This window comes from Chrysemys picta, chromosome 4 (assembly GCF_011386835.1).
Source record: "Chrysemys picta bellii isolate R12L10 chromosome 4, ASM1138683v2, whole genome shotgun sequence".
In the NCBI taxonomy this organism is placed as follows: domain Eukaryota; kingdom Metazoa; phylum Chordata; order Testudines; family Emydidae; genus Chrysemys; species Chrysemys picta.
This window is the reverse complement of record NC_088794.1, coordinates 11,126,805-11,141,862: the sequence shown is the minus strand read 5'-3', so window position 1 is coordinate 11,141,862 and position 15,058 is coordinate 11,126,805. Positions and strand designations below refer to the sequence as shown.

The 15,058-nt window shown below is 51.7% G+C and overlaps 1 protein-coding gene across 13 annotated transcripts in view; it reads left to right on the top strand.

Moving 5' to 3' along the window:
* Window positions 1-15,058, top strand: part of CTNND1 (catenin delta 1) — a 56,975-nt gene that overhangs the window by 25,378 nt on the left and 16,539 nt on the right. For 8 of the 13 annotated variants that reach the window (XM_065591297.1, XM_065591299.1, XM_065591298.1 and 5 more), the window contains 8 exons: window positions 1,478-1,596; window positions 3,505-3,813; window positions 5,723-5,794; window positions 6,628-6,786; window positions 7,076-7,608; window positions 13,649-14,112; window positions 14,197-14,380; window positions 14,787-14,904. In XM_065591297.1, coding sequence (XP_065447369.1) covers window positions 3,619-3,813; window positions 5,723-5,794; window positions 6,628-6,786; window positions 7,076-7,608; window positions 13,649-14,112; window positions 14,197-14,380; window positions 14,787-14,904 — 1,725 coding nt within the window. In that variant the 5' untranslated portion in view covers window positions 1,478-1,596; window positions 3,505-3,618. The remainder of the gene's footprint in view (window positions 1-1,477; window positions 1,597-3,504; window positions 3,814-5,722; window positions 5,795-6,627; window positions 6,787-7,075; window positions 7,609-13,648; window positions 14,113-14,196; window positions 14,381-14,786; window positions 14,905-15,058) is intronic. The other 5 variants (XM_065591301.1, XM_024108305.3, XM_065591300.1 and 2 more) reach the window with 2 other exon arrangements.

Here is a 15,058-nt window from a genome sequence, read left to right as displayed (position 1 = left end):
ACCAAATGTTCAAATGCAATTCAGACTGTCTCCAAAGCAAACTAAAAATCTCTTGCTGGGCTCAAAGTCCTCTCTGTGCTGTGGTGCCTGATAAGAACTGAAGCCAAGAAAGCTATTGTATGTCTAAAGAGGTCTTGGAGGATGAAGGAATAAGACCTGCTAAAAGGGGCAAGCTTGGTTTGGTTTTACTGTCACAAGTGAAATGACTGGAAGGTCTCTGCTTTAGAGATCTGTGCATTGGAGTAACTGGGTTTGCTGTATATTGCGTTTGAGGGGCATATGTGGAGCCCAGGGTTGGAATAGCAGGGTACAATGGGTTGGGGGACATCAGCAGGAGGAAGAAATGCAGCACAGACTTCCTGTGTCTGTTCTTCAAACCGTGACTATCTTCCTTGTAACATTGGGTCACAGCCTATATGCGGCCCACTCTCCACAAACTGGTTTCTTGCTGGGGAGCGTGGGAAAGCAAGCCAGGCAGCTGGTGCAGAGGCCAGACTAGTCCCCGCATGTCCGCCCTCCCTGCCATGGCTGTATCTGTTGCTGAAATATCTTAATAGATATGTTGGGATGTGGTGGCTCTGAGATGGGTGAAGGAGGGGGACCCACCCAGGGCCGGCTCTAGGCACCAACCCACCAAGCACGTGCTTGGGGCGATGTGGCAGGGCGCTCCAGCCCGAGAGCGGGGCCCCGGCTGGACTCGCCGCCCTCCCCATGGCGCTCCGGCCGGTCGGGGAGAGCAGAGAGCTGCCGGGGGCTCGCTGCCCCCCCCCCGGCGCTCTGGCCGCCGGGGGCTCGCTGCCCCCCCCCCGGCGCTCTGGCCGCCGGGGGCTCGCTGCCCTCCCCCCGGCGCTCTGGCCGCCGGGGGCTCGCTGCCCTCCCCCCGGCGCTCTGGCCGCCGGGGGCTCGCTGCCCTCCCCCCGGCGCTCTGGCCGCCGGGGGCTCGCCGCCCTCCCCTGCTGCGCTGGGGGGGGGGCGGGCGGCGGGTGGCTTTTTTGCCTAGGGCGGCAAAAAAGCCAGAGCCGGCCCTGCACCCACCCCTCGACTCTAATGTAAGTTTCCTCAGGAGAGTGAGTGCGGAGGGTGCCAGTGAAGGGCTACCTTCCCCTGGTGAGCTAGTGGCAGTACATGTGGACGATGGTATGAGGTAGTGGGGACCGGTGACCTTTGGAATTGGGTAGGCAGCACTGGGGCAGGTCTAGTCAGAGCCAGTTTGCAGCGGGAAGTAAAGATCTGCTGTGTTGGATGCTGCACAAGGTGTGTCGAGCTGACCCAGAGGAGCCCCGACTAATGAGGCTTCTCTTTTCCCATGACCATCCCAATCCCTTGCAGAAGGGGGTGGAAATGGTACTTGAAGATCACATTGAGCAATTCCATGGCCCCTCCCAAAATCCCCTTCAGTTCCAGCCTGCCCTCTGTTGCCTGCCTCCCTCCTTCCCTTTGTTATATTCACTCTGGTTTTCCTCGACTCTGTCTACAGCTCTCTTCCCTCCTGCTTCCTCACTGGTGGTGGCTGGGCTGCTTCTCCCATGATTTTTTACATCTAGACCTGGCTGTGCTGTGCCTTAGCCAATCAAATCCGACCTTCCTTCCTTACAGGTGTGTATGGAAAACTGTTTATTTTAATATTTAATTAAAATCTTTGATTTCTTCTTTTTTCACTATGTAATTCTCAAATACAGAAGGTGTGTCAGAGGGCAGGGTGACACCTGCCTTTTTAGGATTTAGGGTCACAGACCTTCCTCGCAGGTTGTCCTAGTGTCATTGGTCTCACTGGGTTGAGATTCATATTGTCTAAAGTTAATGTGGAAGCTGAATGTTCCTCATGGGGCATTAGGGGAACAGTGTCTAATGGGGTTTGTGAAACTCTGGCCTGAATTAGCATGGACTGGCAAGTGGGTAATCCTCTAAACTGCAGCACTCTGCCTCCATCAATGAATGGGGTGGCAAGAAGCCTCTCCCCTTACCAGAGCAGATATCCACCAAAACTCTAGTCAAAACACCTCCCTAGAGGGCCTCTTCTCACCTGGAGCTGGTGGAGGGGCCTATGATTCCTCTCTCCCTTCCAGCCGGACTTATCACCACCTGTCTTATGACTGTGTCACTCACCCTTCCTTCCCCCAGTTCGTAAGAGGGGAGTGTTGGATGGCCCTCAAATAAAATGGGAGTGTTTTAAGCACTACTGGCTTTGGAGACTTCCCTCTAGGCTACTTACACAGGCTTCTCTCCTGATCAGGGTTGGCTCCCTTCCTATCCACCCGGGGATCTCTTCGGAGAGAAGACTGTCTCTGGCAGGACTGGGGCAGGGGGGTAGAGAACTGCCTTGCACGTACAGATCCTATCCTGGTGAGGCCTTCGTCAAAGAAGGAAGACTGAAAAGTCTCATTCCTAGACTTGAGGGCAGAAGCAGCGGAGAGCACAGATCAGGGTTTCCTGTAGTAGAGGTAAAAACAACGAGGAGTCCTTGTGGCACTTTAGAGGCTTAACAAATTTATTTGGGCATAAGCTTTCATGGGCTAAAACCCACTTCATCAGATGCATGGAGTGGAAAATACAGTAGGCAGGTATAAATACACAGCACATGAAAAGATGGGAGATGCCTTACCAAGTGTGTGTGTGGGGGCAGGGAGGGTCACTGCTAACGAGCCAAACCGGACAGTCTCTATGCAAAAGAATAAATGGACACAAATCAGACATCAAGAATTATAAACTTCAAAAACCAGTAGAGCACTTCAATCTCCCTGGACACTCAATAACAGACTTAAAAATAGCAATTCTTCAACAAAAAAACTTCAAAAACAGACTCCAACGAGAAACTGCAGAACTGGAATTAATTTGCAAACTGGACACCATCAAATTAGGCCTGAATAAAGACTGGGAGTGGATGGGTCAGTACAAAAACTAATTTCCCTCTGCTGATGCTCACCTTCTTGCCAACTGTTTGAAATGGGCCACCTTGATTGGATTGGCCTCATTAGCACTACAAACGTGATTTCCCCTTCCTTGGTATTCTCAACAGTTGACAAGAAGGGGTGAATAGTCCACTTCCACCTTAATTGAATTAGCTTGTTAGCATTGCCCCCCCCCCCCTCACACACACACACACACACACACACACACACACACACACTCACTAACTCCCATCTTTTCATGTGCTGTGTATTTATACCTGCCTACTGCATTTTCCACTCCATGCATCTGATGAAGTGGGTTTTAGCCCATGAAAGCTTATGCCCAAATAAATCTTAGCCTCTAAGGGGCCACAAGGATTCCTTGTTGTTTTTGCTGATACAGATTAACATGGCTACCACTCTGAAGTAGAGGTGACACTCTTCCATGTATGGCAGGACAGTTGCCCTGGGCTGACCAGCCGCTGTTGTCCACTGGGGAGGGTGGCAGAATTGACATTTGCTCTTTCTTTGAGTGCTGAGAGAACCTGGCCTTGGGATTGATATTTCATCTGTCTCCTCTGATCTCTTCTCTCCTTCCCTCAACTGTGCCATGAAGTGAGGGGCTCCTTCCCCTCTTTCTCCCCCCTCACCCGTCTGACCCTGGTGTTCTCACACACCCCGTGCCCTACACCCTCCCTCCCCCTCCCCCCCGTGTGGGGCCCTCATCAGCATGGACGACTCGGAAGTGGAGTCAACTGCCAGCATCCTGGCCTCCGTCAAGGAGCAGGAGGCGCAGTTTGAGAAGCTGACCCGGGCGCTGGAGGAGGAGCGGCGCCACGTCTCGGCGCAGCTGGAGCGCGTCCGGGTCTCCCCACAGGACGCCAGCCAGACGATGGCCAACGGCACCCTCACCCGCCGGCATCAGGTAAACCCCCCCTTGGGGAGAGGTGGGCACGCGGGGCTCGGCAGAGCCCTTATGGCTGCTCCTGCATGAACTATGGTGGACGCGGGAGGAGTATCTGGCAGTCTGGCTCCTATCAGAGTTGCCCTGCCCCCTCCCAGAGGAGCTGTCTCCACACCTAATGGATTTGAGTAACTGCTGTAAGAATTTACCAGATGAACTGCAGGTCTGGGGGTGTGAGGTGGCATTGCTTGACCCCTTCACTGATTCATGGAGGTTCCCCATACATCTGAGTGTAGGATTAGTGTGCTGGGGAACAGATACATGAGCCAATCTCCATAGTGCTGTAGACTCGTGGATCGGGACTCCATAACAGGTGCAGCCCTGCCCAGAAAACCAGGGGCCTCTGGCTCCCTTGCCCCAAAAGCCCTGTAACTAGTTGTGAGGCAGGAGGTATTGGCATCTCTGCTCTCCTGGGGTGCTTGCCTGGTATCCTCTCTAACCTGGTGACGTGACGCCTGTTTTGCAAAGTGCCCATCCTGGGGATGTGGCTGGCAGAGTCCAAGAACTCTCACAGGGGGCTTTTGAGTGGCAGTCTGGGCTCTAGCTAAGTGTGCGTGCGCCCCCCCCCCCCCCCAAGAATCTGCTGCTGCACCAATCTAGAGGCTATGTTGTGATTATGTGGCCCCCCACTGTCTAAGTATCTGGGTACCTCATAATCTTCAATGTATTTATCCACCCCCTAGCCTTGTGTGGCAGGCTGAGCTCCAGATGGGGGACTGAGACCAAGAGATCAAATGACTTTGCAACACACACCTGCATGATGCTGGGAGAGACCGGGGGGTTCAGTACCCTACTGTGAAGTCCCAGGCTCCACCTTTAAACATGGAGTAGTCAAATGGGACAGGGCAAGTGCCAGGAGGGGATGAGGGAAGAGTCTGCCTGAGTCACCAGGGCTCTTAACTTGTACTCCCTGCTGCGGTGGGTCTGGCTTGATCTCCTTTCTGCTCTTGTGGCTATCGTCTGTTGGGTTTTGTTAAGGGGTAGAAGTCAAGACCCTCTGTGCCCTGTTTTAAAGGGCCAGAGGACAGCTGCACTGGCAATGTTGGGCATAGAGGGTTTGGTTGTCTGGCTGAGGATTCTGGTGCTACTGAGAGAAACTTCCACTTGTCTAACTCCAACGTAGCTGGGATTTATATTCTTCAAAGGCAGGGGGAACAGTTCCCTGGGCCGTAAGTGGGAGGAGAAGTGTGTGTGTGTGAAGATCATAGGCAGTGAAAAGCCATTATGCTCTGTGGTCTGCTTTTGACTCCCCACGCTGTTCCCTCTAATCTCCCTGAGATCCTGGGATGTGTCATCTGGTGGCCTGTGGCTCCACATCAAAAGAAGATGTGAAATGTCTTGTCTCTTCTCTCCCTGGTGGAGTTGGGGTGTGCGTGCTCAGAAGGGAGCGTTAGCCCTTCTGGTAGGAGGTACATAGAGTTCTGAATAGTCTGGCAGCCATGTGGAGCACTGGGATGTCTGGAGGGTGGAGCACTAGAGATGGCTGCTTATTAACTCCTCTTGGGGACTCCCCAGACTGCACTGGGGAACAGCATTAGTCTCCTGCTTGGCTGTGTAGCACCAACCTTTGCAGCACCATGCCCAGATCTTGTCACTTCACCAGGGGCATTGAGATCTCGGGGCATGGAATCATCCTGGCTGCTCTTACCACCTCTACCTGCTGCTAACCTCTGGGGCACTGGAATTGGCCGCTGCTGAGTCTGGAGCTGAGACTAGGGTGTGAGGCAGTCAGTACAGTCTTCACAAGGTGGAGTGGGGCACTAACCCCAAGGGCATGGGGCCTGGCCTTTCTTGCTTGGAGGCAACAGGATGATGCATCGGAGGCAATGGATAAGGAAGCATTATAATGAGCTGATGTGGCTTGTTTCAGAACGGCCGTTTCCTGGGCGATGCTGACCCGGAGAGGCAGAAATTTCCAGATCTGAAACTCAACGGACCACCGGTAAAGGACTTCTGGGAAGAGCTGGGACCTCTTGTTGGGGGTGAGGGGGCGAGGCCTGAGTTCAGGGGCTCGGTGGCTGGTCTTTCCTCTTTGTGGAAGGGACCCATCTTTCTAGGTGTTGCTGGCAAGGCTTCCCCACCCCTCTCTGTGCTGGAGAGCTGGGCTCTCCAGTCAATCACGTACATGGGGGTGGGGGGCAGCAGCAGCACAGGACCAGTCTCCTTGTAGCCAGTGGTTTCCATTTAAAGGGGGGGGGGACCCCCCTCCCTGCCCTGACCGTGTTGTGGATCGAGAACTCTAAGGGCTCCTGCTACAGCCATGTAGTTCAGTCATCACTCCTTTAAATGAGAATGGAAGACCAGATCCAACAGGAAACACAGAACAGCCCTCCAGGCTCAGAGATCCTCTTATTTCCTTTATGCACGACCTCCCAACTGACACATCTCCCTCCCAACAAGGGGACCATGCAATCCATCTTCCCCCTGCATCAAGCTGAGGAGAGCACCCTGCTTGGCTTTCCCCTACCCCCGGTCTGGCCATCATTGCTTCTGCCTACTGTGCCAGCCTAGCAACAGTTAGAATGGGGTTGAGGGAGCTTCTGGGGCCTGTGAGGATGGGGGGCAATGACAGGTGACCCACCTAGATTCTTCCCACAACCCACTGATGGGTTGGGACCCACTGTTTTGGAAATGCCGCTCTAGCCAGGAGATGGCTCAGTGCATCCTTGCCTAGACAGTACAGGTAGAGCTAAGGTCACACAAATGTTTCCTGTGGGTGGGAGCTGGCACTGGTCACAATCTGGGCTGACTTGGTGTGCTCTTCCCTCATCCCAGGACCGCAGCCACCTCCTCTACAGCACGATCCCCAGGATGCAGGACCCAGGCCAGATTGTGGAGGAGACGTATACCATGGAGGAGGACCCAGAGGGCGCCATGTCTGTTGTCTCAGTGGAGACATCTGATGATGGGACCACCCGGCGCACAGAGACCACGGTGAGGGACAGTAAAAGAAAGGGGACTGTCTTGTCTTCAGTAGTGTTGATCTTGCCCCCCCCTCCCCTGGGGTTGGTGAGACGGCATATGCACTAAACTTTCTATCCTGCATGTTTTTGTAGCACTGTTAACTAAGGCTGGGGATGAGGGCTACTGGTCAAGATGGTGGGGCACAAGCAGAGCTCAGGGAGTCAAGGCCTGAGATAGCAGGGGAGTTGGGATGATTAGGGGACATCAGCAGCCCTTGCATTTGTAATCTGAGAGCATCTCCTTTTCCCCATCTGTTCAGGTGAAGAAGGTGGTGAAGACTGTGACCACGCGGACAGTACAGCAGGTCCCCGTTGGGCCGGATGGGTTGCCTGTGGAGGGTTCTCCTGTCTCCAATAACTACATCCAGACAGTGGACAGGAACTTCCGTAAAAATGGCAACGGGGGGCCTGGCAGCTACCTGGGCCAGCCTGGCACCGCCACACTCCCCCGTAACTACCACTACCCAGATGGCTACGGTCGCCCCTATGAGGACGGCTACCCTGGCAGCGACCACAGCTATGGCAGCCTGTCCCGTGTGACCCGTATCGATGAACGTTACCGTCCCGCCATGGATGGCTACCGGGCCCCGAGCCGTCAGGATATCTACGGTCCCCAGCCACAGGTGCGGGTAGGGGGGAGCAACGTGGACCTGAACCGCTTTCACCCAGAGCCATATGGGCTGGAAGACGACCAGCGCAGCATTGGCTACGAAGACATGGACTATGGGATGATGCCGGACTATGGCACTGCCAGGCGGGCGGGGACTCCCTCAGACCCCAGGCGGCGACTCAGGTAGGAACAGCAGGCTTTACGCACTGTCGCAGACCACTTGTCCTCTGAGTATTATGCGCCCCTTCCCTTCCCTCCGTTAGTGCCCAGCAGTGGGTGATTCCAACAAAGGTGTGTACCTCCATGAGGCAACTACTAATAGCTTGTGTGTGTATTGGGGCTGTGGTTATTACTCCTGTGTCAGAGCCTAATTGTCATAGATTGCCCAATTGGCATCTAGCTGACTCTAAAATTACGCAGTTGCAGCATTTAACCTCCTGCAGCAATGAGTTCTACAGAGCTATTGTGCACTGTCCAGAGGGTTTTGTTCTGGATATACTGTCTCTTGATAGCATGCCCCATGGTTTTGATGTTGGTGGGCAAAGTTTAATGAGCAAGACAGGGACTGATTCTGAGTCCTGCGACTCCTTGGTTTCCTCTCTTTCTCCCCCCCCCCCGCCTCCTTTGCATTTTGTCAAGATGCGCCCTGCCAGTTTGGCAGGGGGTTCTGTTCCTCTGAGCCTGGCCCTCAAGCCTGAGTCTGCTTGGGTTGAACAAAATAATAGTTTGATAGCAAAGGCTGCATTTTGGTTCATGCCACTGCACAACAGCACCAATCCATTGTTGCTGTGCATCGATGTAGATGCGAACTTCTCAGCGCAGAGTAGGCTTAAACTTGCAGCTACCACTGAGCTGGGATCCTAGGATGTGAGGTTTCAGGCTGGAGGAGGATTGATTCTTGGTCTGGTGGCTGACGTGGGTTGCACAGCCCCTTGAAGGAACACCCTGTGGGGGAGAAGCGGTCAAATCTGACAATAGCAGTTGGTTCCCCTGTGCCTTGTGCAGATCAGTCACTTCCCTTGCTCATTAGCCAAGTGTTGCTTTGACTGGATGACTGCACTCTGGGGTCCTATAAAAGTTAGGCATAGCTGCTTCTGTGACACTGTATTGTCCTAGGAGGGCTGCTAATGTACTATTACACAGAATAAACTGAGGAGCCAATGTGAGGAAGGGAACCAGACAGGAACAGCCCCACAGGAAGTTGTTGCCTGCACTTAAATATTATCTAAGTATTTGATGCTCCAACCTGCTCTCGTGTGTGTGTGTGTGTGTGTGTGTGTGTGTGTTTATATATAATATTAAAAAAAAAAAACCTGTGGAAAGGCTTTGGCTTTGTGCAAGTGTCTTGGCTCCTTTTAGCTGAGACGCTCTAGGTTTACTCACTGCCTTGGGGCTGCTGTGTCTGAGGGGATCTGAGCCCCCAAGCTGAATGCTCAGTAAAATTCCTAGCATGCATGTTGCTGTAGAGCTGGTCTCTGATTGCAGAGAATGAAACTATAAAGGCCTGGTTCAGCATCCCGTTAACCCCACTCGCATCTGAAGGTCACTTAGCTCTGGCTCTGGGCTGCCAAGGGGAACGAATTCCAAAGGCTAGAAGCCCTGCCACTCAGCGTAGAGCAGTGGTTCCCAAACTTTAACAACCTGTAAACCCCTTTCACTAAAATGTCAAGTCTCGCGAACCCCCTCTTAAAAATGAATATTTCCAGGGATTTTCTCTTTTACCTGAGTATAAACTATAAAAGCAGTGATCTTGGAAATATAAAATTTGTTTTTATGACATGCTTATTACACGCTATTTATTATAAATTACTATATCATTACAGTATTTTTATTACATTATGAAAAGGGCAACATTCTTCCAAGATCTCACTTTCATAGCTTATCACTTTGAATAAGCCTGTTATAAGACAAGGCTCCTATGTTTCATCAAGGAGTATCAGATATGAAACAGCATGAAGGTATTTAAGAAGCCAACTCAGAGTTCTTGCTACACAAGCATTCAGGTCTTGAGCAGACCAGGCAAACAACACACGTTACAACAAAGCTTAAACTTGTTCTTCATAATAATTTTAAAAACAAGATTAGCTGCCTATTTAATTTTAAAAACAGCAAAAAAGTATCCATCTCCTTTCCATTTCTTATAAGGAGTCTTGAAGTTTAAATCTCCTCAGTGTGATAGCAATGCTTGCTTTGATCTGCTTAGCTCTTGGAAGTCCAGGGGCTCCGGGCTGCCGGTCCCGTGCTGCCTGGGGTCCCTAAGGACAGCTCTGTCTGCCATTAGGGAATTTTTTCCCGAGAACCCCCTGTAACATTTTGTGATCCCCCAGGGGTTTGGGAACCACTGGCGTAGAGGGATCCAACTTGCTAGTCCTGAGCCTGGACTGGGAATGAGAAACCTCTTCTGAGCAGCCTGGTCTGCAGCCATTCTGGCCTCTGGCATCTTGATGCCTTATCTAGGTTGAGCAGCAGCCTCTCTTCCATCCAGGTCCCCCACTCTGTCTGGGAGGAGTGGGAGGCTGTAAAATCCATACTCAGTGAAAGGAATGATATAGACAAGTGTCCTGGGGTTGCTGCAGCACCTGCAACGGGCTCTCAAGCTCCCTGTTGGCTTCATGCAGACACCAAACAGGAAGGGGCACTAGATGAACTCTGCTTCTTCTTCCCAGAGTATGCCCCAATCTCCTAGCACAGCCCCATGGGCTCTCATCTGGGAAGGACTGAACTCACTGAAAGGTTGCTTCATGTCCGTATCCTTGCACCTGGCAGCTAGCAGTACTCTGTCATCACTGGTGTCACAAACTGCAGAAGCTGTATGGCTGCCATGCCCTTGTCCTCCAGCTCCCCAGCTGTGGAACAGGCTCTGTTTTATCCACAGACTGGCTGATAAAGATCACAGAAATCCATGGAATCCAAGCATTGTTGGTGTTGGCTCATCACCACTATCTCAATTACCTTTTTGTCTCAAATCTCCCACTTTTGGGGATGGTACCTGGCAAGATTAACAGCCCCAAGATGTTTGTTTTGAGCAAGGTCCTAAACATTACTTACTTTGAAGTGTGCTTGGCGAATTGCCCTCCTGAAGGAAGTCCATTAACAATCCCTTCTCTTCTCTTCCCTTCTCTCCCCTCTCCTTCCCCCCCCCCAAGTGTCTCTACTAGCTATAATCAGCCATGACCGACATGGGTCCATCTTGCATGTCTAGTTGCAACTTGTTAAGGGCACGCAAATCCTCAGCATGCGAAACTGAATGAGATCAAAGCGCTGTAGATGATGAATTCTTTCCTCCTTCGCTTTCCCATGGAAACACTTGGATTGTCCTGAGTCAATAGAAACAAGTTGACCTTTCACAGTAGCAAGAGGCATTCAGAACTGCCAGTGTCCTGATGCAGCCCAACTGAGGGTGGCTGCTTAATACTTAGCTGAACTGGGGTTAGCAGATGTAACCGTTAAGGAGTACTCCGTCCTGACCACAGCCGTGGCATAGGAACAAACAGTCTACAGGGTGGCTTGTCACTGAGATCAGGTGTTGTCGCTAGAGCTTCAGCCTTTTGTCACAGACTGCATAGGGTGACGTGGCACGCAATCTGTCCACCATGGCACGTGGCTGTGGGGCACAGGATTGCAGGGTAACCACTGATCGTGGCGAAGCAGCAAAATCTCCATTGACCAGAACTTGCCAATCAAAATGGCTTCCGAGGGTGACTCTCAAACAGAATTGCCACCCCAACAGGAGTAACTGGTCTGACCTGAAGCTGTACCACTGATCAGATCATTACTCCTTCTGGCTAATACATATCTAGCATGCTCACCAGTGAGTGGAATCAGAAACCCTTCAGATAATCCATGGTTGTGTTGTAAGAGTGGGCATGTCCTAGGCGTGATCAGATGCAAAGAGACAAGTGCACGATCAGTCAAATACTCCTCTAGGCAAAGCTGATCCAAGGTACAGGACCTAGCTGGGGTCTTGTCTAGACTAGAACAGTTTTGCAGGCAAGCCCTCCTAGTGTAGGTGCAGCTTGTACAGCGTGACAGAAAGTGGTTTCTACAGGCATAGCGTACGCTAGTTCCCTGACAAACGATACTGGTATAACCGTTCTTGTCAGTATAGGTGTGTCTATACTAGTGCTTATACTGACATAACTGTGCTGGTATGTTTCAGGCCTGGTTGACACCTGTGTGAACACTGTATTGTATGGGTACTGCACGTGCAAGGCATTTTAAGCAGCCTCTTACGGCAGCGCCTCTTTCTTAAAACTGGATTTACTTTTAAACTAGGCTTCTTGGATCTGCAATCCAAGTAAATGGGCAAATCCATTTTTGTCCATGCGTGTTCCTTGTCAAATACCTTTCCTGTTCTCATAATAAAAGGACAGGCAAGTAGGAGTATATTTTTGTGCCTGGGATGATCAATTTAATTTCAACGTTGTAGGGATTGAAACAAAGTAGGGCTGTCGTGTGATTAAACAGACCAAATCAAAGTATGGGAGAAAAGTGTTTTCTCCACTCTGCAGAAGAAGGGTAGCCCAGATGTGCAGAGACTTGGTCAGGCTGACCGTGTCTGTGTCAGGACTGGGAACTGATGTGACATCTCCTCCAGAGTCCCACTCCAGTGCTAACATGCGTATAGGCCAGGGATCGGCAACCTTTCAGAAGTGGTGTGCCGAGTCTTCATTTATTCACTCTGATTTAAGGTTTTGCGTGCCAGTCATACATTTTAATGTTTTTAGAAGGTCTCTTTCTATAAGTCTATAATATCTAACTAAACTATTGTATGTAAAGTAAAGTTTTTAAAATGTTTAAGAAGCTTCATTTAAAATTAAATTAAAATGCAGAGCCCCCCCAGACCGGTGGCCAGGTGAGTGCCACTGAAAATCAGCTCACGTGCCGCCTTCGGCACATATGCCATAGGTTGCCTACCCCTGGTATAGGCTTTTCCCTTGCTGGTCCCCATGTAGGAACGCTGTAATTTTGTCTGTATTGCATTAGCACCTAGGCCAGGATCAGAGCCACATTCTGTTCAGGGAGAATATTTTTGTTTTGCTTTTTAAGTTCTCCTTTCTCTCTCTCTCTCTCTCTCTCTCTCTCTCTCTCTCTCTCTCTCTCTCTTCCCCTCCCCCGCCCCCCCCCCCACACCAGTTGATGGGGTGATCACTTCAACATTAGTTATGTGGAAACATCTCTGTCCACATTCGGCTTCTCAAAGTATTTTGTCAAAAGCAATTTTGCGCTTAAGCGGTGCGCGTTGGTAGCTTCAAAGTCATTACACACTGACTCCTGGGAAAAGGAGGAATTGACTGTCTTGATGCATCACTATTACTATTTATTGTGTCCCATAGGAATGGGTACCCTTGAAATCTGACCCAGCTACTAACAGGAGTCTGTACCCCTTAATGACTCTGTAATTCTGTAGTCCTCTTTGCATTAAACATTTAGAACCAGCCTGGCCAAGGTTCTGGAGAATGCTAAATAGGAGCGATCCTTCACTAGTATGGGGAGAGCAGGCTTAATGACCTAATAGGTGGCTTCCGTCTCTGACTTATCTGGATTTACATTGCCCTCTAGTGGCCAGAGGATGGAACTGTTCAGCAGACCCTTCCCTGTCTTAAGGACGTAGAGCTGCTGCTTCTGTGTGTTTTAGGGTCTCTGAGGATAATCATGACGTACTGATGTAACACCCAGGTGCCCTGACTGAGATTAGGGCTCTGTTGAGTCAGGCACCATAAGCCTAGTAAGATGCTGCCCCAAAGGGTAGAGGGGAAAGCGTAGCTGCAGTTGCCCTGGGCAATGTCATGCTATTGTACACTTATCTGTCCAGGCCAAGGGAGCTGCTCCCATCACATGGCTTAGGTTGAAGGGCTGAAGGGAAGAGGGTGTGGACCTGGCTGGCCACAGTCCAGCTCCTAGCAGACAAAAACCCACATTTGGCCTCCTTCACCCTACATGTCAGTGGAAATGGTTCATTGTAGAAGCTAAGAACCATGAAGACTGAGGGAAAGAGCTCTCTGGTCCTGGGGGCCTGTATGAGGGGATGCTGATACTACTGTGCAGAGGCATATGGTTTCTAGCATTCTCAGACTCCCAGTGTCTCAATGGAATTTCTGTTGTTAACCTCTCTCTGGTTCTGCTGTTTCCCAGCGCTAGGGGCTGGAGACTGAGGTCCGCTCCCCTTCATGGAGCTTATTCCCTGTTCCCCTTTCTAACCCCGTTCCTCTCTCCTCTGCAGGAGTTATGAGGATATGCTGGTGGATGAGGTGGCCCCTGATCAGTACTACTGGGCCCCCCTAGCCCAGCATGAGCGTGGCAGCCTGGCGAGCCTGGACAGCCTGCGGAAGGGAGGGCCCCTGCCAGCCAACTGGCGCCAGCCAGAACTGCCTGAGGTGATTGCCATGCTGAATTTCCGTCTGGACGCGGTCAAATCCAACGCGGCGGCTTACCTGCAGCACCTGTGCTACCGCAACGACAAGGTGAAGACGGAGGTGCGAAAGCTGAAGGGCATTCCGGTGCTGGTAGGGCTGCTGGACCACCCCAAGAAGGAGGTACACTATGGGGCCTGTGGGGCCCTCAAGAACATCTCCTTTGGCCGAGACCAGGACAACAAGATTGCCATCAAGAACTGCGATGGTGTCCCTGCCCTGGTGCGGCTGCTGCGCAAGGCCCGTGACATGGACCTCACTGAGGTCATCACAGGTAATGGGTGGTCTGGGAGTGGTTGCTGGGGAAGGGGACCTGTGTAGTCCCTTGGTCTCACTGGCTGCATGTGCTTCGTCTCAGGGACGTTGTGGAATCTCTCCTCTCATGACTCTATAAAGATGGCCATTGTGGACCACGCGCTGCATGCCCTCACTGACGAGGTCATCATCCCGCGCTCCGGTTGGGAGAAAGAGCCCAACGAGGACTCCAAGCCACGCCACATAGAGTGGGGGTCGGTGCTCACCAACACCGCTGGCTGCCTTAGGTATTTGCGGGAGCGGCGACGGGAAGGGGGCAGCTGAGCCTGTGGCACTTCAGGCTGAGCTTGTGCTGTAACTGGAATTTCCCTCCCACCTTCGGGAGGCTGGTGGCTTCTTCTTCACCATAGCTCTTTGGGGAAGGGGCGATGACCAGACTTGGTGTCTGGATGACTAAAGGCAGAATTGCATGGCAGTGGTAGTGCTGGTGATGAGAAGGTATTAATCGCCTCTCCGATGCATGATCAGTCCCTGATGTGCCTCTTATTACTTGTCTAGCTCAGTTCTTCTCTAGGTCAGGGAGAGACTTGGGTGGTTCAGCTTGGTGGGGAGCAGGAACGCGAGAGCAATCTAGTCCTTCTGAGGTGCTGCCACTGTGGCCGTCTCACCCTCCAGTGCTCTCTTCCCCTCTAGAAACGTGAGCTCTGAGCGGAGCGAGGCTCGTCGGAAACTGCGTGAGTGCGATGGGTTGGTGGATGCCTTGATATACATTGTCCAGTCGGAGATTGGCCAGAAAGACTGTAACAGTAAGGTAATGGAGCAACACGGTCCCATCCCCAGTAGATGGGAGCATGCTGTGAGGGCCAAAGCAGTGCCTGTGCTGGCATCTGGCTCTGTTTTTGTTTCTGACCGTGCCTTTAGGAAGAGATGTACTACTGACCTGTCTTCAGTCACTGCCTTTCCTT